The sequence below is a fragment of the Lycium ferocissimum genome, chromosome 10, assembly GCF_029784015.1.
Source record: "Lycium ferocissimum isolate CSIRO_LF1 chromosome 10, AGI_CSIRO_Lferr_CH_V1, whole genome shotgun sequence".
NCBI lineage: Eukaryota > Viridiplantae > Streptophyta > Magnoliopsida > Solanales > Solanaceae > Lycium > Lycium ferocissimum.
Window position 1 is genome coordinate 22,816,275 of NC_081351.1, and position 23,963 is coordinate 22,840,237.

At 36.5% G+C, this 23,963-nt stretch overlaps 2 protein-coding genes across 2 annotated transcripts; both read right to left on the reverse strand.

Moving 5' to 3' along the window:
• Positions 1-8,566: 8,566 nt before the first annotated feature.
• Positions 8,567-12,119, reverse strand: LOC132035208 (UPF0496 protein At3g19330-like). The gene is made up of 4 exons (XM_059425491.1): positions 11,959-12,119; positions 11,185-11,350; positions 9,531-10,601; positions 8,567-9,104 (listed from the first exon to the last, which is right to left on the reverse strand). Exons 2-3 carry the CDS (start codon positions 11,249-11,251, stop codon positions 9,547-9,549), a joined length of 1,122 nt encoding a protein of 373 aa, XP_059281474.1. The 5' UTR covers positions 11,252-11,350; positions 11,959-12,119; the 3' UTR covers positions 8,567-9,104; positions 9,531-9,546.
• A 1,384-nt stretch (positions 12,120-13,503) lies between these two features.
• On the reverse strand, positions 13,504-20,984 carry LOC132032849 (UPF0496 protein At3g19330-like). The gene is made up of 4 exons (XM_059422619.1): positions 20,897-20,984; positions 19,120-19,298; positions 16,012-17,089; positions 13,504-14,042 (listed from the first exon to the last, which is right to left on the reverse strand). Exons 2-3 carry the CDS (start codon positions 19,184-19,186, stop codon positions 16,029-16,031), a joined length of 1,128 nt encoding a protein of 375 aa, XP_059278602.1. The 5' UTR covers positions 19,187-19,298; positions 20,897-20,984; the 3' UTR covers positions 13,504-14,042; positions 16,012-16,028.
• Positions 20,985-23,963: the final 2,979 nt, after the last annotated feature.

The window sequence follows — 23,963 nt, forward strand, 5'->3', positions numbered from 1 at the left end:
CAAGGACTTAACCAACATGTCATTGATATAAACCTCCATAGTTTTCCCAATCTGTTCTTCGAACATTTGGTTAACTAGGTATTGATAAGTTGCACCGGCATTTTTTAGTCCGAATGGCATGACATTATAACAATAAGTCCCGTATCGGGTAATAAAAGAGGTTTTCTCTTGGTCCTCGAGGTGCATCCGAATCTGGTTATACCCGGAGTAAGCATCGAGAAAACTTAACATCTCATGCCCGGCCGTTGCGTCGATCATTCGATCGATGTGAGGCATCGAAAATGAATCCTTCGGGCAGGCTTTGTTCATATCTTTATAGTCAACACACATTCTAAACTTGTTACCTTTCTTTGGTACAACGACAGCGTTGGCCAGCCAATCCGAATATTTTACCTCCCGGATAGAGCCTATTTTCAAAAGCTTTGTTACCTCATTCTTTACAAAGGCATGTTTTGACTCGGCCATTGGTCTCATTTTCTGCTTCAGCGGGGTGAATTTCCTATCGAGGCTGAGCTTATGAGTTGTTACTTCCGGTGGTACACCTGTCCATTCTATATGGGACCACGCAAAACAATCAACATTAGCTTGAAGAAATTTAATTAACTTATTCCTGAGCTCCGAGGTTAACCCTGTGCCCAGGTATACCTTTCTATCCGGTAGATGCACGAACAAAATGATTTGCTCTAATTCCTCCATGGTAGATTTGGTTGCATCCGTGTCATCTGGTAATAGAAACGATCTAGGCACGCCGAAATCGTCCTCTTCACCAGCTGGGTCCGTTTCATTCTGCTCTGCTTTCAAACCCGTATTCTTTAATTGCTATTTGGTTTCTTTGCCTTTGATTGATTCATCATTTCTTTGATCCGATTTCTTTGGAAAGAGGGGTGCTTCCTCGACCGCGAAGATTTCCCTTGTTGCGGGTTGTTCGCCTCCGATAGTTTTTATCCCTTCCGGGGTTGGGAAATTCAGCAACTGATGTAAAGTCGATGGTACTGCTCTCATGCTATGAATCCATGGTCTGCCAAGCAAAGCATTATACTTCATATCTCCCTCGATGATGTAGAACACCGTCTGTTGTATGGTGCCGTCAATGTTGACCGGCAAAGAAATTTTGCCCTTCGTAGTCTCACTTGCCATATTGAACCCGCTGAGTACTTGGGCTACCGGGATAATATGGTCCAGTAGCTTCAATTGCTCCACCACTCTCCATCGGATAATGTTGGCTGAACTACCTGAGTCAATCAAAATATGTTTAACTTGTGATTTAAAAATAAGAATAGAAATTACCAAAGCATCATTGTGCGGTTGAATGATGGCTTCTGCATCCTCGTTACTGAAGGAGATGGAGCCTCGGGTACGTAGTCTCGGGTCTGTTTTTCTTGTACAATTGAGACCTTTGTTCTCTTCATCACCGGTCCTCGTGGAGCATCCGTTCCCCCTAGTATCATATTGATCACATGTTGAGGCTTCACCTGCTCGGCTCGTTTGTGACTCTCCCTTTCTTTGTAATGGCTTTTGGCTCGTTCACTCAGAAATTCTCGAAAGGTGGCCATTTTTCAATAAACGAGCCACCTCCTCCCTTAATTGACGACAATCTTCGATTCCGTGCCCATAGGTCTCATGATACTCACACATCACGTTCGGGTCCCGTTGACCCGGGTCGGATCTTAATGGCCTTGGCCACCTAGCCTCTATGATACGGTCGATAGCCGAGACAAGGTCCGAGGTATTGATGTTAAAGTTGTACTCCGATATCCTCGGTATATCTTTATTGCTAGCTGAACTGCCGGCGTCACTTCTAAAAGACAGGCCTCGACTGTTTGACGGGAGCTCAGCTCGTTTATCGCCCTTACTAGAGAAGTGATTGGGGCCGCTCCTTGATTTATCCAACCTGAAGCTAGGCTTTTCTAATTGAGAATATGGTCGGTACCTTTCCCTCGATGGTCTTGTCTCCGGTTCATAATTTTTTCTCGATCTCTCAGAGTTTTTGCTCATATTTATAGGTCCCGGGAGAAGTTCGAGCTGATCATCCTCTACCCGAATCTTAGATTCGTACCTGTTATGGACATCTTCCCAGGTTACAGCCTCGTACTCCAACAAAATCTCCTTCAATTTAAATGAGGCAGTCGAGCTTCAGGGATTGAGTCCCCTGGTGAAAGCTTGTGCTGCCCATTCCTCAGGAACCGGGGGCAGTTCCATTCGTTCCCTTTGGAAGCGGTTTACAAACTCACGTAGTAGTTCATCATCTCTTTGAGCGATTCTAAAAATATCTGCCTTTCTGGCCTGCACCTTTTTGGCTCCGGCATGAGCTTTGATAAACCCATCTGCGAGCATTTTGAAAGAAGTGATAAAATGCTCGGGCAGGTGGTCATACCAAGTTAACGCCCTTTTCGAGAGCGTTTCTCTGAACTTTTTCAACAACACCGACTCAATTTCATCTTCTTCCACATCGTTGCCTTTTATGGCACAAGTGTACAAAGTCACGTGTTCCTGCGGGTCCATTATACCATCGTATTTCAGAATATCTGGCATCTTGAACCTCTTCGGGATTAGGTTTGGTGCCACACTCGGAGGGAAAGGCCTTTGAATATATTTCTTTGAATCCGGCCCTTTCAAAATCGATGGAGCTTCCGGGATCTGGTCCACTTGAGAGTTATATGTTTCCACTCTCTTCTCCGTTGAATCCACCCATTTTGCCAAAGTCTCGAGCATCTTCAAAACCTCGGTAGACGAACCGGCTCCGGATATGTTGCTCTCGACTATCCGTGCTTCCTCCCGCCTTGGCTCGGTAACCCCTTTTGGCCTTGCCGGTCCTACCTTATCACCTTTGCTCTGCAGCTGAGCTATGACAATCCCCTGTTCGGCTATGGCGGTCTCTTGTTCCTGCAACATTTTAAATATTAAACGTAAGTTAATCTCATCCGGAGTATCCGGTGTTTTCCGGCCTTGAGCCCGAGATAAAGTAATTGAGTTATGAGTATTCAAAGAATCAGTGGTCGGAAGGGCGGCATTCTCCGATTGACTCGTATTCCGGTTGCCGGGCCTTCTCTCGAGTTGACAGCATTTGGGTCGGCTGGATCCGCAGGTGGGTTTCGTAACCCGCTGTTGTTCTCGTTTTCAGCTATTATCATGTTGTTGTTCGCATGACCGGAGTGACCGCTGCTTGCCGTTTCATACGTTTTTTGTGCAGATTCGCAAATTCTTCAATCAGTAGGTGAAAAAAGAAGTAGCAAAGATTAAACCACCACTATTATCCTAAGCCCCATGGTGGGCGCCAAACTGTTTATCCCGAATTACGGGTAACAATTAGATTTGTATGTGGTGAAATAGGATATGTGGATGAACTTTAATCTTTTAAGTTGGTATGAAATGTCTATGGATGTGTATATGATTATATTTATATATATATATATGTGTGTGTGTGTGTGTGTGTGTGTGTATAAGTAATCTATCGTAAATGATATGTGCCAAATATGCTTAAATAATGAAGATGGATTAGATTGTGGATGAATAATACAAATCGTACCAAAATACTTTGAAGAGAGCTTTTTATATTTTAGATGGTTACAATATTGTGATATGAGAAAAAAGTTAGCCTAAAAAAGGGGAGGGTTGCCCTCTATTTATAGGTATTCCTCATGGGCCCTTAGTACAATTCAAAAAGCCTTTATGAATAAACCCTAGAAAGGATAAGGCTGATCCGTACGATCTGACACCCGTGCGGTTGTCAGCGCGAATAGCGGAACGGTTTTATGACGCGTGGCAGCCTCACAACTGGTTATCCGGACCAACGGACACGCTCATTTGGGCTCAGACTATCCGGGACAACGGACACGCTTATTTTGTCTCGGGTCAGTTGTATGTGGTACAACACCCCCGGTGTGGAGCAAGATTGAACATGCTCGTGCCTATTTGGACCTGTGTTTGGCTCCGGTCTCATCGGTCATACGTTGACTCGGTTTTTATCGTATACACTTACTCATCTGTAATATATTATTCAAACATCCTTTTAACATTTTCTATACCCATTTCAAACATTTCTGTTATTCCTGGAATCAACCATGCATTCTGATAGGGTACGGGGTATCTACATTACACCCGATCGAAAGGGTGCGGACCTACCCCGGACCCTACGTCCGGGAACACAAGATGCTCCGTGCATTTTCATCTTACAGGAGAAGCATATTGCTCAGTATGTTAAAATCGTGCTGCAACACTTATTGTTACAGTAAACTTTAATTTATCATGACATAAATCAAGAAAATAGCAAAAGATCCCAATGGAAAGTTAGTTATCTTGTTATGAAAATAATGAACTTCTCCATAATCGTCCTATAACACTTGAAAATGAGGGTAATATGAAAGCCATTTCCTCCTATAGGTTAAGGTAATATCATCATAATTGGTTGACTAATTACCCGTGTCAAGTTTTTCTTTCAACTCTGTAAGCGGTCTATGGTTCGAGCATTGCGAATGGAGAAATTCCTGATGAAGAAAACTACCCTTTAAATGGGCCCTTCGTAATCCGCTTCAACATTGGCTTTAACTAGCCAATTGAACCGCACACCCTTGCATAAAAATGGTACTAGTATATGAATTACTCCCTCCGTCCCAAAAAACCAAATCTCTTGGCACAAAGTTTAAGAAATAAAGGAAGACTTTGAACTAATATTATTCTAACAAAAACACGCCTTAGATATTTGAGTTGCTGTAAATCATCTCATAAAGTTAAATTATTTCTAAATTCATGCTTATGTTGTTTGTGCTTAAGGATTATTTGAGCATCTCTAAAAGGACAATCTTTTGGGAGCGTGGCCCTTTTTAGATATTATAATTTTCGATATAAATTAAATTTTGAACACCTTAAAATAATTGAGATATATAGTCTTGAGGTAAAGGGTGTTCAATTTTACCTAAAAGTCATGGTTTAAAGCTTGCGTTAAACGGATCTTCTTCCTTTAAAACATACAAACAATCATTGGTTTTAAGATTGATTTGTATTTGCACTGATAGTTTCTTCCATGTTCCGCACTGAAAGAAACTTATTTGTATTTGAGTTATGATTTGCATTTGGATTATTCATATGTTGGTTTGAAAATGGACTCATTTGTTGAAGCTACTTTAGTCTTTCTTCTTTCCTTCCTATTTCCTAGAAAAGGAAAAGGTTATTGTTAAAAAGAAGACAACGAGATCTAAGATCAAGTTAGCTACCACTTATTTTGTTCTCTTTTCTTTTTTAATTGATGGGGTAGAACATTTTAATTATCCAACTTTATTCTCTTTCTTTTCTTTTTTTTTTTTTTTTTTTTTGTCAAAGAAAATTAATTAGTTGTTATCTCTCGCTTTGTAACATTCTTGGAATGCCCCTTGTTGTTCTCCACTTGTGGGATTACGTACAAGTATGTTGTTGTTTGTTGTTGTTGTCATTTGATTATTCTAACAAGAAGAGTTTTCTCGCAATGAAATTTATCAAGAATCATCATAATCAAATGGACGATAAATTTTTAGGCGGGTGTGCAAGTTGATGATGTTAAAAACATTTTGCACTCATTCATCGGAAAAAAATTATATATGGTCAAATTTGAACAACCTACCTTTATATGGGCTCCGCTTGTACTGTTCAACATCATCAACAGGCGGAAAAAATGAATATTTGATTTGTGGACTTGCCTCAGGATGGAGGGGGAGCTACATTGGTTGAAGTTCAATATGAATATGTATCATCAACCGGAGAAGAAACTCATCCTCTCATGAGTTCCATGGCACGAATCTTAGAGATCGAAACAATCAAATACTCCTTACTCGTAATTAAACCGATTGGCTATTTTAAGCTACTAGCTTTAGGGGTGAATGGTGATCACTGATCAAGACATCACAAGCTTCTAAAGATGGTTTCTTCTTGCTGGAAGCGCGCTAACAACACTTCTGATGAGTTTGGAAAAAAAATCCTTGTTTCTTTACTGAGCTGAAAGCTGCAAGCAGTATAAGATCTGGAATGCACAAAAACAAGTTACATCATTATTCAGTCACACTGATTATAAGATATGTTGTTGGAAGTAAATTTCTTGGTTTAACTCTGATTTTGACCATCAACTGTTCAGAAATATAGATAAATCGACTGATATCTCATTTGGAAGCAATTTCGGATAGCAGTTTCAGTTTTTTCTGTTTTAATTTAAGACAACGTATGTCAACACTTGACCTCGACCATGCAACTATCAAAACATGGATTGATTGCAACAAGCAGCATAGACAAACTGATACAACCAAGAATGACGTTAACCAATTGGAGTTAAAACAGACAATAGAGTAGTAATGCAGGAAACACACCACAGAAAGCCAACAGTGTGCGGGAGTGTTATAATCGTCAGGAGGGGTGTGCAACCAATGCACATTTAACATTTTTTTCTTTCTTACTAGTTGTACCTAACAAGATGAAGAGAAGAATTTTTTTATAACCGTGGTGTCCGAGCCAATTTTCGCGTACTTTGACTAGTACCTGCTACCTCTCACCAGCACATGTACTGAGTAACTTTGTCCATCAAGGCTTGGGCATGAAAGAAATCACCTAGTGTTTTTTGCCTCCACTAATATTTGAACCTGAGACTTCAAGATGAAGAGAAGCATTTGTACTTTCTTTAGGGAAATGATCGAACCATTAAGTCCTGCTCCGCTTTTTGTACTAGATACACTACTAAACCCTCTGTTTGCCACTAAAGTATTTTAGCATCCGATATTGCTGTGAATGTTTTTCTTAATTAAGTATTTTAATGGCTAATTGTCATAAAATATACCCTTCACTGGCCTAGCAAACTATAGGGAACCTAGCACGCGCATGATAAGTGGATGATAACGCATACAGATAAGAATTAGGTCATATCATGTAACTTTGGAAGATTAATAAAAGATAAAACCAGAAGACAAGTCGAAGAAACACAAGAATTACATTAATTCCATGGCTAACTAATCTAGTTATCGAACTAGAAAAGGAAACATAAACAGTAGCAACAACAATTATTACTCATCTTTGTTCTGTTAATATGATTCAGAAGGAAATGAGACTTAAATTCGACATAAGTTAACTTTTAACTAAGTTTGAATAGAAATTAGTATAAAATGTTGTTGTCGGGTCTGAGGGGCAGTTGTTGTTGTTGTTGTAAATGGTATAGGATGTAATTTTGATGTCACCTAGTTGGCAATGTGTACTAAAATTACCAACTGTATTCTGAAAGTTCACATTTCAGGAACAATAAGAAATGATAGCACATTTCTAAAAAGATACCACATGAATAAGATCATATTAGCATATGATTATACATATAGTTCAATAGTCCAGCAACCTCTAAGATAATGCAGCAAAGTGAAAAAGTAAAGTTAACATGTACTGTTTAGCATAAAGACGGATATTGCTTGCTTAGTATCGGACAATCACTTATTCACAAACTTTGTGATATCCCTTCTCTCCCACTTCACACCTAGGAATGCACCCTCCGTATGAGATAAATGCACTTTCACATCTTAACTCGAAATGACTGTGGAGATGAAAGGTTCCTTTTTTAAGGGTACTACGGGGAACAGATCCAGTGGAGATGGGGCGGGTCCTGTAGCTCAGAGGATTAGAGCATGTGGCTACGAACCATGGCATCGGGGATTTGAATCCCTCCTCACCCACAACCGGCCCAAAAGGGAAGTACCCTTCCCTCTAGGGATGGGAAAATCATGATCCCGATAGCAAACCAAAAGCTTTTATTTTTAATACTACCAAACAATCAATAATTATAATAAGAATACCAAGGAAAGAAAACAAAAAGGTTCCATAAGGAAATACGAAGGATCACTTACAGTAATCAAGAACAGATTATCGAGGAGCCTGATTTTGATGACGGAGATAATTAAGAAGATGGTCTCTAGCCGTACTTATTGCAGTAAAACACACACACAGATGTTCCTCAAGACTCACAAGCTCTTCAAGGAAAGTGCTATGTTTCCTGCGAAGTTGTTTCAGTGCCTCCCGAAGTTTGAGGATTCAAAGTTGTTTGACTCCTCAAACTAGTCAACCTTCAAACAATTTGGGACGGAGTACATATTATGCCTAGGAAAATACACTATGCTTAGTTTCACACTAAATGTAAGGATTCATTTGAATCATTCGATTAGTGCATTTGTCTTGGTAACAACGATTTATAGGATAGTCCAGATTAATTCTACAAATTTTCATTCCAATTGCAGGAGGTCAAGCACCAACAATTGAGTCGTGAGTTATACAGAAATATATTTCATAAAACACATCTTTCCAAACTTCATATCAAACATGACTTTTTGTTTAGGAAATCTTAGATTGAACTATTAGGTCACAAGAAAACATTTTTTCTTACTAATAGAGAAAGGTTGCATCCAACACTTACTGAATATGCTAAATTTAGTTGTGACCTTCACAATCTTGGATAATTTTTTCAGCCTTTATAGGTAAACTTTTTCATGTGAAACTCAAACATCAGTGTCGTAATCCTCAATATTGGTGTTACTCATGCATTCAAGTTTAACCAAAAGATCAAAGTACAAGCCAATGCTGCAACAATCATTCATTATACTGATTTTGTTTATCATGTCATAAGATGAGGAAAAGAGTACAACATGCCAGCGTATGGTTAGATCTTGTGCTGACCAAAAAAAATAAAAATGTTCTTCTAAACAATCGTCCGACGACACTGGAAAATGATGGAAGCACGAACCGCATTCCTCTTCAAGAATCTCCTATCAGACCTGTTCGTTAACTGTAAAATACTATAGATACTAATAATCATAACGGGTTAGCTAATAACCCACGTTAAGTTTTCGATTCACCAAAGAGTTACTATAAGGGCTATAGTTTTAGGAGTGATCAGGATATCAAAATCTCCTAACAATAGTAAGCTTCTTGCTGGAGATGTAGCTATCAACAGTCTTTCAATCTCCTGATTCCGATACAACAACTACTATGGGTGGGTCCAAAATAAGTTGGGTTCGGCTATATGAATCCCCACTTCCTCATCAACAGCTTCTGATGACTACAAAAATTTCCTCGTCTCTTGCCCTGTGAAACTAGAGCGGCATCCAGCATCAGATCTGCAATCAACAAAATCCAGTTACATGGTACTCACAGTCAACTAAAATTAGGCCATGAGATGGATTTTGAAGACACGTTGAAACTTAGCTTCCTAGTTAAATCTAATTTTGACCGTTCATGTCCTAGATATAAGTTTCAATTTTGGGTAAACTTGAACATAAAATAGTATAGAATGTTGTTGTTGGAAATGAGGCATAGTAGTAGTTGTTGTTGTTGAAAATAGTATAGAATGTAATTTTGATACTAAAATTACCAATGAGAGTTTATCTGAAAGTACACGTTTTAGGAACATTAAGAAATGAAAGTAGGACATTTCTATAAAAAGATACCACATGAATAAGATCATATTAGCATGATTATAAGACTACCAAGGACAGAAAACAAAAAAGGTAACAAAAGGAAAGATAAGAAGGCTCAGTACTTACAGTAATCAAGAACAGATTATCGAGGAGCTTGATTTTGATGACGGAGATAATTAAGAAGATGGTGTCTAGCCGTACTTATTGCAGTAAAACACACACACAGATGTTCCTCAAGACTAACAAGCTGCTCAAGGAAAGCACTATGTTTCCTGCGAAGTTGCTTCAGTGCCTCCCGAATGCGATACCGATCTCTTCCACGCACTAGCCCAAAGCGAATAGTACCATTGTAGGACTCCACCACGTCATGTAACAAGCCCACTAGGATTTTTACAGTATTTAAGTGATTGTAGAGGAAAAAAATCCCCTTTGTTGCATAATCCAGCTGCATGAGATCTACTTCTTTTTTTTTCATATTTGAAGGAAGGAGGCAAGCGGGGCTTATTGTGATGGCAACAAGAGCGGCAAGACCATGAGTAGCTATAACAACAGCTGATATGACCGCTCCAACGGTAGCTGCAACAAGACATAAGGCTGAGCCTCTGGTGGCACGGCGGAGAAGTTTGACTTTTGAACGTGACTTGTGTAGACGAAGTTCGAGCTGGTTCTTTAGCTGGAAGGAGCAATCAAGCATATCATTGAAGTTATAGGTGTCACGTCTAGGAAAATGATTGGCGAGGCTGTCGAACTGGAGGAAGATGTCAAATGCCAAATCATACTGAGCTTGCGAAAGGGAATCCGAGTCCAGGGGAAGGACATCGAGAATTTTATGAAGGGGGGCATATAAGAGTCGAGCTTTGTTCACATTTTGAGAGATACGGATACAGAGACGAGCAGTTTGCTCACTATTGTCAAAGTACTTAGCAACAAGTTGGTTTAGGGCGTCCTGTTTTATACGCGAAATTGTCTCTTCGACATGCTCACGGCTCGGTTCAAGGACATCTTCGAGTTGCAGGGGTTCCTCCTGGAACTCAATTTGTGCTACCTCCTCCACGTTCAGCACCGGGGGGACCTCGTGGTGCAGCTTGGACCAGATCTCTTTGTTGCAAGAAGCTTGAACAGCAAGTGTATATGCTTGTGACAGGTTGACAGTAGGTGAAGATCGAGAACTCGAAGCATTATCATCAACTAAACCACCTGCAGTTCATTTACATATATTTGAAGCTATCAGAAAAAAGTATTAAACTTTCATTCAAACCATTTTATTTCATATTTGTACCTATCGAAGAGTTAATTCCTAGAATGGTCACCGAATTTATAGTTTTTTCCTATAAAAGTCACTAAACTATTTTTTGTCACTATAAAGTCACTCAACTTACAGAATCTCTCAGAAAATAAGTATGGTCAAGAAACCAACTAAATCTCACCTGAAAAACACATAAGCTTGCCAAAATTTATGTTGCTCGGACTCTTAAAAATGTCACCGGGAGCATGCCGGATCCTCCATAAGTAGTGCATTTTTGGAGTTTCCGACACGGGTGCGGTAACATTTTTGGAGAGTCCGAGCAACATAGGGCCCAAGATACCATGTACAAACGGGGAAACCTTGTCATAATGCAACTTTTATAATACCAGACATATTAGAATTGGATCTTATTACCAGTCCCTACTTTGAAGGTTATAATTATCTGATACTTCACTACAACTAAATTCATATTACAAGCTTTAAAATGTAATTGCCTCTTTTGTACTTCACTACAACTAAATTCATAAATTTCACCTTCCAAAGCTTGAGGTGAGTCCTTAGTTTTTGCTGTTAATGATAACTGCTGCAGACAATGCAGCATTTGTTCCACTGTGTGGTACCGGTACGCAGCACAAATAGTGATCAAATATCGATTATACACGAGAAGAATCAATCAAAGATCCAACGCGCAAAGCAGAATCTGTAAAAGTAAGTTACAGCAGGAAAAAAAAAACTATCAAAGACAGTAAATAAAATGTAATTTAGATGAGATGGTCACACAATTCAACATGGTATCAAATGGCCTAAGTACGAGTCCGATGCCACTCATTATCAAAATTAATTTCCACATGCTTGGTTGATCAAAAATAAGAATCAGGCCCATATATGAGGGGGCGTGTTGAAGACACAATCAAGTAAATATATTGTGCTCTACCTAACAGTTTAAGCTTTTAGATGAGATAGTCATACAATTCAGCAATAACAAACTGAAATTAAGTACTGAATGAAGGAAATAATAACAAGTCAAATAAGCAGCGAATGATGGAATTAATTGAGGTGCGCGCAAGCTAGTCCGGACACCATGATTATCAAAACAAAATTAGCAAATCATATCCTCAGAACCCCAAACTCCAAAACTGAAATTGGTATTACTGGAAAAAATATTGAAACTTTTGTAGCTTTTCTAGCAAAGAAAATAAATGCAAGAACTTAAATCAGATAATAGCACAAGTAAAAGATAATTAAAGAGGAAGAATAAATTTAAAAAAGAGAAAAAGAAATTTTGACAAAAAGATGTAACTTACTAACCTTGAATAACACACAGCAAAATGAAATTCTTGCCCAAAATAGCAAATGGCAAATGAACTATAGTACAGAGAAAAGCCTGTTGATTTTTTATTTTAGAAACTTTCAAGCAAAGAAAACAGACCAATAAAGTCTTTTTTTTTTTTTTTTTGTAAGTGGCCTTTTACGAAACAAAAAGATTCTTTAAGACTTGGTCAAACAAGTCATTTTCCTATGAAATACTTTAATAGGGATATGACAAAATTGGTCTCTATGTTTGGTAGGTTCAAAGTAGTCCCTTAAATATATATATATTTTTAAGTAATTTTCTTTTTCAATTTACCTTATGGTTGTTACTTGTTAGGCAAAAATGAAAATTTAACGGAATTGGAAAATTTCATTCTGAATAAAGGGAACCGGCAAAATTTAGAAATGAAGAGGGGTCGGTCACGTGGATTTTAAAATGGCACATGACCGAGATCTCACAGTGAAGATTAAAGCTAGGGCCTGGGAGTTAGAGATCGACGGCCAAAATTGTTCTAGCCCAATTAACTAGTTAATTTTTTTTTTTTTAAATTGTTTATTACATAGAGGGTAGGGGATGAAGATTATAACGTGGGGATTCTAACCCTCAGCAACAAGGTAAAAGTTCAGGTAGCCAATTAACTGAGCTACTAGATCGTTGATTTTATTTGCTAACCACAGAAAGTGTGTTTTTTTTTTTTTTTCTTGTGCAACTAGAATACTCGAGTTTCCATCGAAGACGGTTACTGGATAGTCAATATTAATATTAACATTAACACTATATAAAACTCAAGAGCATAAATATTGTTGATAAAAAACTTATACTCTTACGTGCCAATTTGTTTGAAGGTTGACCAGTTTGGGAATTAATCAGTTTTTTCTTTGACTTCGATTTTCTCCAACTCTTTTCATATATTATAGTATTTTTTATGTAATTTTCAAATATGTAAATTTTGTTATAAAATCTTTCGAAGAATCTATGTCTAAAATTAAGTCAAAGAAAAAGCTGTTTGACTCCTCAAACTAGTCAACCTTCAAATAAATTGGGACGGAGGGAGTATATGTTATGCCTAGGAAAATACACTGTGCTTAGTTTCACACTAAATGTAAGGATTCATTTGAATCAATCGATTAGTGCATTTGACTTGGTAACAACGATTTATAGGATAGTCCAGATTAATTCTACAAATTTTCATTCCAATTGCAGGAGGTCAAGCACCAACAATTGAGTCGTGAGTTATACAGAAATATATTTCATAAAACACATCTTTCCAAACTTCATATCAAACATGACTTTTTGTTTAGGAAATCTTAGATTGAACTATTAGGTCACAAGAAAACATTTTTTCTTACTAATAGAGAAAAGTTGCATCCAACACTTACTGAATATGCTAAATTTAGTTGTGACCTTCACAATCTTGGATAATTTTTTCAGCCTTTATAGGTAAACATTTTCATGTGAAACTCAAACATCAGTGTCGTAATCCTCAATATTGGTGTTAATCATGCATTCAAGTTTAACCAAAAGATCAAAGTACAAGCCAATGCTGCAACAATCATTCATTATACTGATTTTGTTTATCATGTCATAAGCTGAGGAAAAGAGTACAACATGCCAGCGTATGGTTAGATCTTGTGCTGACCAAAAAAAATAAAAATGTTCTTCTAAACAATCGTCCGACGACACTGGAAAATGATGGAAGCACGAACCGCATTCCTCTTCAAGAATCTCCTATCAGACCTGTTCGTTAACTGTAAAATACTATAGATACTAATAATCATAACGGGTTAGCTAATAACCCACGTTAAGTTTTCGATTCACCAAAGAGTTACTCTAAGGGCTATAGTTTTAGGAGTGATCAGGATATCAAAATCTCCTAACAATAGTAAGCTTCTTGCTGGAGATGTAGCTATCAACAGTCTTTCGAATCTCCTGATTCCGATACAACAACTACTATGGGTGGGTCCAAAATAAGTTGGGGTCGGCTATATGAATCCTCACTTCCTCATCAACAGCTTCTGATGACTACAAAAATTTCCTTGTCTCTTGCCCTGTGAAACTAGAGCGGCATCCAGCATCAGATCTGCAATCAACAAAATCCAGTTACATGGTACTCACAGTCAACTAAAATTAGGCCATGAGATGGATTTTGAAGACACGTTGAAACTTAGCTTCCTAGTTAAATCTAATTTTGACCATTCATGTCCTAGAAATGATTTAGATAAGTTTGACTTCTCCCGTTTGGAAACAGTCTCAAATAGCATTGTAATCTTTTTTTTCTTTTCTTTTTTAATTTAAGTCCTCGACTATGCATCTATAAAAACATAGAGCGAAAGCAAGTGTAACATATTTGACAAACTGATACTTCATTAGAACTTCGCCAAAAGGCCGGGAAGGTTATAATAAATTTTATGAACTGATACAACCAAGAATGATGATTAACATTACAGTTCAACAGATAATAAAATAATAGATGCGGGAAATAAGACATTTGAAAGTTGAGCAATGTGCAGGAGAGTGGTAAGTGTTCAGTGGGGCGACAAAACACTGCACGTAAATGTAAACATTTTAAACCCTTTCGGAGTTGGGCTGCAATGCCTTACTAATTGTACTCGTACCAAATAAGAGGGGAAGGAGTCATAGTTTCTTTACGCAAAATAAACCGTTAATTCCTGCTCCTTCCTTTCTACTAGATGCACTGCTGAACATCCATTTTCAACTAACTGCGCCGTGAATGTTTTTTCCTTTTGAATTAACTATGTCAAGAGTCAATTATCATAGAAGTATACTCTCTTTATTAGCATAGCAAATTATGGCAAACCTCATATGAGAATGAGTGGATTATGATGTATAGACAAGAAATTGGTCAAATCATATACTTTGGAAGATCAAATAAAAAACAGATGAGAAGTCAAAGAAACACAAGAATCACCTAAAGACAAATCAAAGACACAAGAATCACCTAACACACGGTTGACACAACCATGACTTAACTAGTTCTACATTGGACAAGAAAAGGAAGGGTAGTTGGTAACATAAACATTCCATTCTTTATTGCATGTTTGAGCAACTGAACAAAGTAAAGGGGCAATTTTTTCAACAGAAAAAGCAAAACGGGTGTTTTCTGGGGCTTTGAAGCAGCGCCACTAATATTAAGGCATGTTCTTCTAGAGTTCTCAGAGGGTCGGATTCTGGATAAAAACTTATCAGACAATACCAGGATCCAACTTTTTGTCATTGAAGAGATCCATTTACCCCAATTTAAGAGCTAGTATGAAGAGACTAACCATCCGTCAAATCCAATTTCAAAAAGAACCGCAAATGAGGCAATTAACTCTGTGCGGGTCTTTATCCAGTTTTATGTGGTCACATCAGTCTCTTTAGCTATCCATATCTAGCTAGCTCATGTGAAAAGAGCTTGCTTCTCGGATTTATTTGGTCACACTTAAGCATTTGGCGCCTAACTTCTAACTTGTCTTTAAAAATACCCCTCCTCCTAAATTCTGTATCCTAACTTGATGGGATATAAGTACCAGAGCTATGAGTTGAAGTTTAATTTAAAAGGAAATGAGACTTAAATTGAGGATAAGTTAACGTTTTGCTAAATGTGAACATTAATAAGTATAGAAAGTAATTTTGATGTTACTTATTTGGCAATGCAATATGAATTTACCAATTTTATAGAGAAACAATAGATAATGTAAAGTCGGACAATCTTTTAAAAAAATATATACCAGACAAACAAGATCCTATTAGCATGCTTATATTCATAGTTCAATAGCGTTTGAAAAGTTAAGAGCATGGACGTCAGTCGTCAAGTACAGTAGAGGAAATAAGCGAACATTTTATTTCAATGGAAAGTAACATTAACTAATTCCTGTCAACCTCCTTTGTTTTCAGCAAGTATCTAGTTTCATACTAAGAAACTTATGAAGCTAGAGGTCCAGCAGCCTCTGTACAATCACAGTAAAATAAAAAATAAAAAGCAAGTTTAACATGCCAGAAATAATTAGATACCGAGAAGAAAAAACAACGGAGGTAGGATTTCTTACAGTATCAGACGAACAAATTATCCGGGTTCCTGATTTTGATGAAGGAGATAGTTGAGAAGATGGCCTCTGGCCTTATTTATAGCAGCAAAACATAGGCACAAATGCTCCTCAAGACCCAAAAGCTCTTCCAGAAAATTGTTATGTTTCCTGTGGAGTTGCTTTACTACCTCCTGGATAGGGTATCGGTCTTTTCCTCTCTCTAATGCAAAGCGAACAAGTCGCTTGTAGTACTCCACTGCATCATATAATCGGTTCACCAAGCAAATTATTGTTTCTAAATGATTGTGGAGGAAAAAGATCCCTTTCGTTGCATCATCCAGCTGCACCAGATGGACTAGTTCTTTTTTACCCATTTTTGAAGGGAGGCAAACAGGGCATATCGGGGCTGCTGCTACAAGGGCGACAAGAGCGTGAGAAGCTATAGTGACAGCTGTTACGATCACTCCAATAGTAGCTCCAACTAAACATATGACTGAGCCTTTGGTAGCATGTCGGAGAAATTGGACCTTCGAACGTGATTTGTGTAAAAGAAGGTCGAGCTCACGCTTTAGCTCGAAGTAGCAATGACGTATGTCGTTGAAGTTATGGGTGTCTTGTCTAGGAAAGGGATTAGTAAGGCTGTCAAATTGGAGGAAGATGTCGAAGGCCCAATTGCATTGAGCTTGCGAAAGGGAATGTCCGGACGACTCCGTATCCAAGGTAAGAACATCGAGCAGCTTATGAATGGGAGCATACAAGAGTCGAGAGTGGTTTACACTTTGAGAGAAAAGGATACAGAGACGAGTCGTTTCCTCACTATCGTCCAAGTACTTAGCGATAAGTTGGTTTAGGGCATCTTGTTTTATATGCAACATTGCCTCTTGGACGCTTTCATGATTCGGTTTAAGGACATCTTCTAATTTCAGTGACTCCTCTTGGAATTCAACTTGTGCTGCCTCAACACTAAGGTCAGAAGGGACCTCAAGATGGACCTTGGACCATATCTCGCCGTAGGAAGAAGTTTGCACAGCATGGGAATATGCTCGTGATAGGTTAACGGTGGGGGAAGAACTTGTTGTGTTATCATCACCTAAGCCACCTGCAGTTTATTCACATAGATTTTAGAGATAACTACAGTCCAATGCCTTCTGGTGATCTAATTTACAAAATACCCAGTATATATGTATAGGTTTTTTATATGGCCAAAGTCATAGATGGACCCCTGAACTTGTCCTGATTTTTCATTTAGACCCCCCAATTGAGGGTCGTACCATATGAACCCTTCAAGACAACTGTTAATGTGCCATTTGAACACAAAATAAATATGCAACAACACACAAATGGTGCGTGTAATTCACACGCAAAAATAACAAATAAGACGGAGCCACGTGGATTTTAGCTTTAAAAAATAAAAATAAAAGGATTTTACAAAAAAAAAAAAAAAAAAAGTAAAAACAAAAATAGTCATCTTCTTCAGTGCCCCCGACCCCTCTCCTCTTCTTCAGCCCCCCACCGCCCCTCTCCTTCCTCTCTTTTTCTTCTTCCTCCACTAGCCATCCGTCGTCCTCCCACTCCCAACTAATTCTTTTCCTTCTAAACAATTTACTTTAAAAAACAATAAACATCAATAGCAGCAGCAGGAAGAAAGAGGAAAAGCAAGAAAAGTTAAGGGGTGTGTTTGGATGAAGGGTTTTTTTTTTTTGTGTGTTTATTTCAAAGGACTATTGATTTTTTTTGGTCCATTAATGGAGAAATCATGGACTATTGATTTTTTTGGTCCATTAAGGGCTCGAATTTGCTGTATTTGAACAAAGCAAAAGAAGAAAGCGACACGGCGGCGGCGGTGGAATCCGGCTTCACCGGAAAAAATTGACAGCGGGCCGGTGGATTCCGGCTTCGGATCGGGGGGGGGGGGGGGGGGGGGGGGCTGGGTTTTAGGATTTTTTTTTTAAATGTTTTTTTTTATTAGTTAAATTGTTTTAAAATAAGTTTTTTCTTATAATTATTTTTTTAATTATTAAAAAATTTAAAAAGGAAAAAATTGGCATCTCCCTTTTAGAGCGGTGCATTGCACGCGCTATGCCACCTCAATAATTGTGTTTAAATGGCACATTAACAGTTGTCTTGAAGGGTTCATATGGTACGACCCTCGGTTGAGGGGTCTAAATGAAAAATCAGGACAAGTTCGGGGTCCATCTATGACTTTGGCCTTTTTATATTAAGTATAATTACACATATAATATACATACAATATTCATAAATATACATGTATATACATAATCAATGTATAGGTTTTGTATATTTTGGCTAGCATCCGTAATTAACTTTGACCGACGGGCCAAAAATGGAAAAAAATCCCTAGATTTCAAGCTATCAGAATCTACAATAAGGGGCTTCGAAAACTGCTAAAGTTCCATTCAAGCCACTTGACTTTGATTTTTTGGTAATTGAACCATACAAATTTTAGAATATGAAGCAAAAAATTAAGTGAATGTCAACAAAAAAGGGAAAGAAAACTCCATGCCATCCACATAATTTCTAGGGGACACACAGGTATATGCATTTTGTTAGAAAAAAGATTGTCATAATATAAGCATCAGATCTTATTTTCTAGCCGCTAACTTGAAGAAAATATCATCTGAAGGGATTCTACTTTCCCTTTATTTTTTAGATAAACTAGAATTTTGTTAATACAATGGTGTTTGAAAATATGTATTGAACATATTGTAACCATGTTTGATTCAAACTGATTAGCCAGACACAAATTGCTATTCTCCAAAAGTACTTTTCTGAAAGGCACTTCTGACAAAAAGCACTGTTCAAAATAAGCAGATTTCGAAAGCTTGGCCAAACAGAGTATAAATTTCTAGAACTTTTGGTTAATAAGATACAGTTTACAAGTGCCAAGTTACCAAGTTACAAATTGTGCCACAAATTATTTTACACATAATGTGGCTTTTATTCATTTTAATAACTTCAATGCTTCAAACATTTCAAGCAGCATAAATTTCAGTTAAGGGTCCAACATAGAACCTGCCCAAAGTGACTTATAAGGGAAAAGAAAGAACATGGTCAAAGTGTAATTGGCCCCTTTTTGTACTTTCACTACATCTAAATTCATAAAAATACCTTCCAAAGATGGAGATGACGTGTTAGTTGTTGCTGTTAATGATAACTGCCGCAGACAATGCAGCATTTGTTTCCACGGTATAGTACTGGGTATACAGCATAAACAGGAAACATTTGCTGATGACACGTAGAAAATTCAATCAAAGAGCCAAAGTGCAAGCATAATCTCCAAGAGCAAGCTATAACACAACAAAATAAAAAAAGGTGAAATAAGTACTGAATGATGGAAATAGTTTTAAGTGAAATAAGCACAGAGTGACGGAAAAGTTCTCCATGTAAGTAGATGAACACCAAGCCCTGTTTGCTAATAGAGGGGAAGATGGCAGAGTTACTCGAGAAGCCAAAACATAAGAATACACATTCTAGTTGCTAGTCATGTAAAGAAATGGAGAAATCCATCTTGGCTTCTCAAGAGTCACAAATAAGGCAATGAGTTGATGGATACACTCAACGGCGGAGCCACAGTGGTGGTTGCAGGTTCGGCTTAACCCAATAACCTTGGCTCATATCGTGTTAGTTGTCTTGAAATTCATTTAGGAGCCGTTTGGCCATGAGAATTATTCATTTTTTTCCGGAAGAATATTTCACTCTATTTCAAAATCAGTGTTTGGTTATAAAATTTCTAAATCCAACTTGGAGTTGTATTCCAAATTTGGAAAAGTGCTCCAAACCTGTTTCCAACTCTTCACAAATTCCAAAAGTGTTTTATTCTCTCCTTTGCAAAAAAGGATAACCAAACACAATCCAACTTCATAAATTCCTGATAAACTGAAAAATATTTGGAATCTATGGCCAAACTCCTACTTAATATGTACAACTAATTTATCCAGAGCCTAGTAAGCAAAAAAGAACTATAGTCCAGAACCCATAAACTAAAAATCCTGACTCTGCCCCTAGAACCTACACTGAAGGTAACATTCCACACCCTATCTTAGTTTGGACATTTTAATCAATCTCATGAACGAGTACATCGGCTAAGTTCCATTTCATCCTCAACTAACAGCAAACAAACATTTCTTCCAACCTCCACATATCTCTTTTTTTTTTTTAACTTTCAATCCTTTTTCTACTACTACATCTATCCCAATTTATATGATACACTTTCCTTTTTAGTCTGTCCCAAAAAGAATGATACATTTCCTTATTTGACAATAATTTAACTTTAAACTTTACCTTTTACGCTTAACGAGATGATCTATAACCACATAAATATATTTGGCTTATTTTAGACTACAAGATTCAAAAGTCTTCCTTATTTCTTAAACTCCGTGTCTCGTCAAACTATATCACATAAATTGGGACAGAGGGAGTATTTATCCTTTTCGTTGCATTCCTCAAATTAAATGCAGAAACAGTAACAATGAGTCGTACTACACTTTGCAACAATTTCCATTGTTACTAACATACCACACATACCCAACTCAAAAATTGAAATTAACATTACTAAAAAAAAAAAAAAAAAAAAAATTTATAGCTTTTCTTACAAAGATGATAAAAACATGAATTCAGATAAAACAAGAGAAAGAAAATAATTTTACCAAGAAATTGACAAAAAGCACAAACTTGTCCCCATTGAATCACAAACAAGCATAAATTCACTCCCAAATGTAATTCTTAACCAAAAAAAAAAGGTTCTTTTGGAACACCCAAAAGTCCAAATTGGTTGAAATATCAGTCAAACTAGTACTATGAGAAAAAGAAATAAAGTGCAAGAATTAAAATTTATCAAATAATTGACAAAAAGATCAATAAATACACTCTTAAATGAAATTCTTACACAGAAATCAGTATTTCTCGAACACCCAAAACACCAAATGGTCGAAAAGTTGTCCCAAATTACTTTGGTGTGTATCTAAAGGGATATATATATAGAGAGAGAGAGAAAATTGTTATTGAATTTTAGTGTGAATTTGTCTATGGCTGCTTGCTAGAAAAGCAACATAAATAGTTTTTTTTTTTTATTTATTTAATTATTACATAGGGGTAAGGGAGGGATTCTGACGTGGGATTCGGCGCTAACCTTCTTAAGGTGAAAATTTAGGGTAGTCGATCAGTCCAACTACTAAATTTACTATATGCTTGATGGAGGGATTAATAAGTTGTGCTTTTAGCTTGGGCACCTTTTGAAAAAACTACTCATTCGGAGAAAGTAAGATGTATTTTACTAACTTACCCTTAATAAATGCTTTGGAAAAAAAAATGTAGCTTTTTTGTAGTTTCTTGTTTATGTAAAACTCTTTTTATTTAAATAAGGGTAAAATTGGAAGAACATCATTAATGCCTTCTTGACTTGGGTTGGGTATAAATACCGAAAATCGAAAAATCGGACCAATCCGAACCAAACTTCAAAAAATCGAACCAAAACTAACTAGTTTGGTTCGGTGTTCGATGTCCACCTTCAAAAAATCGAAACTGAAATAGCCGAACCGAAAAACCGAACGCCCATTGAAATTTAATTCATTACCCAAAAAAATTAAAATAGTCCAGACACATTAAGTTTAAGCTCAAAAAAAATCCAATTGTATACAAGCCCAATTTTGCTTTTGTATCCCTAACTTTCCACTTCAGTTGAAAAAATCAAATTTCCTTAACAAAGGAAGGTGACTAGGATGTTTCTTTAAGATTAATGTATGTCCTTTATATGTTTTCTTAATTATTCTTACGGTACGTATATAACACCTGGTAATCCTATATCATAGTTATGGATTTCTGTTCTTGTGTATTCTGTTTGTTTGATTTTAATTTCAATTTATCAGTTTTATGTTTTATTGCTTTTGAGAATATGAATTAGTGTAAATAGAATCTCTTCTAATATCATATCAAAAAAATCGAATTGAAAAAACCGAAATAGCCGAACCGAAGTTTGATAAAATCAAACTGAAGAACCGAACGCCCACCCCTATTCTTGACTATGTGAAGCACTATTTATTTTGAAATAAAAAGAAAAAGGTAAAAACACCACTTATTTTAAAATGGAGAGAGTAAAAATTATAGAAAATTTAAAAAAAAAATATAGAAAATTAAAAAAAAAAAACAATCACCCTTATTTGTTGGTTTTTGAAGCGTTTACAACTTAATTCGGTTGTCGTTAAAATCAAAAGGGATAATGGCACTTTTTTTTTGTCCTTGTGATACATGACTTGCATATTTAACCTTCAATTAGTTAATATGTATGTCTTTGGCCCCTTTATGTATGACTACTTATAATACTATATTACCATCAAATAGAACAAATTTAACATAACACATGAATAATTAAGTGATGAAATGGTTAATAATTAGGGTAAATTGTGAATATTTACAAGCAAAGAGATTAAAAGTGCACAGTTCAATTAGTTGAAGGTTTAATGTGCTTAGTCTAGTTTCATACTAATTAAAATCAGAATTTATCAATACTGATGGACTAAAAGTGTTATTACCAAATCAATTACTTTTAACTTTTTCTTATTTTATTTGGATTTTTCAGTTTATCTAATCCACATAAAATATACATTCAATACGCATATCAATTAGAAAGAATAAATATGCAATAAATATAATTTAATTTTTTACATAAGTCAATATATGTTTAGCTAGAATTGAAAAAGTAGAGAAATTTATAATTTATTGAAACATCCTTGTGTGAATTGAACAACTTACATACATATTCATTATTCACTTTCAAGATTAAGGAGAATCATAAGCTCCAAATCAATTGAAAACATAAACATATATTTACATTCAAAAAACATATGTATGCAACACATGATATATAAAGCCTAAAGGCATCGGGGGAAAGCCAGAAGGCTTCAAGTGTATAGTTTGAAGACATCAAGTGAGAGAGACTAAGAGTGTCAAACAAGGTTAACTCGAGTAGTCAATTAAGCATTAATTCACTTTCCTAAAGTATCTAATTCACTTCTAACGTATGATTACAAGCCAATTTCTATTTCAAATGCTTGAATAACATCAAAGAAGAATGGTTTTACTCATATATTGTGTATTGTATGGTTAAATTCATTCTACTTACTATTTTTGGCGACTCAAGCATATGTTTGTCCCCACAAACACCTCAACATAAAACCATATAAAACTCTATCATGCACTTCATCAAATACATTAATTAAAAGCATGCATTTAGAGAAATCTAGGCAAATCCAAGCTAAGGACTTTGGCCGTTAGATTAGCCCGAACAAGTCGTAATACTAAATTTTCATAACGTAAAATTTAAGCTATGTTTCACTTACGACATTTTGCCCCGGTTTTTATAAAAAAATTATTCCAAACTAGTTCTCCCTATCCTTAAACATACTTATAATCTTTTGAACATATGATTTAAGTATTCCACGAAATACAAAAGGCAAGGTTGTAAAATTAAATCGATTTTAAAATTGTAAAAAATAGATATGATTTAAGTATAGGGAGAACTAGTTTGGAACATATGATTTAAGTATTCCACGAAATACAAAAGGCAAGGTTGTAAAATTAAATCGATTTTAAAATTGTAAAAAATAGAAATAAAACTACTCAACTCGTCTCAGCCCCGATCTGCCCACATATTTAATGGGTGTGGGTTATATCGGGTTGTCACATTTAAAAATGGGCAAAATACATATATATACATCTTTAGAGTAAATATTTACAAAACGCGACGACAATTTTCAGTTTACAAGATATAACAGTAGAACACTTACAAACCTATACAAAACCCAATTAGACAGCCAAATAATTATACACCCACGGAATCACGCAAATACCGTTGGTTCCTACTCTTCCCATAATATCTCCCTGCGATTTTTCTCCCTCAATTTCGCTCAATGTTTCGCCCTATCTCTTCAGTTTTCACTGAGGATTCGAATGTGATT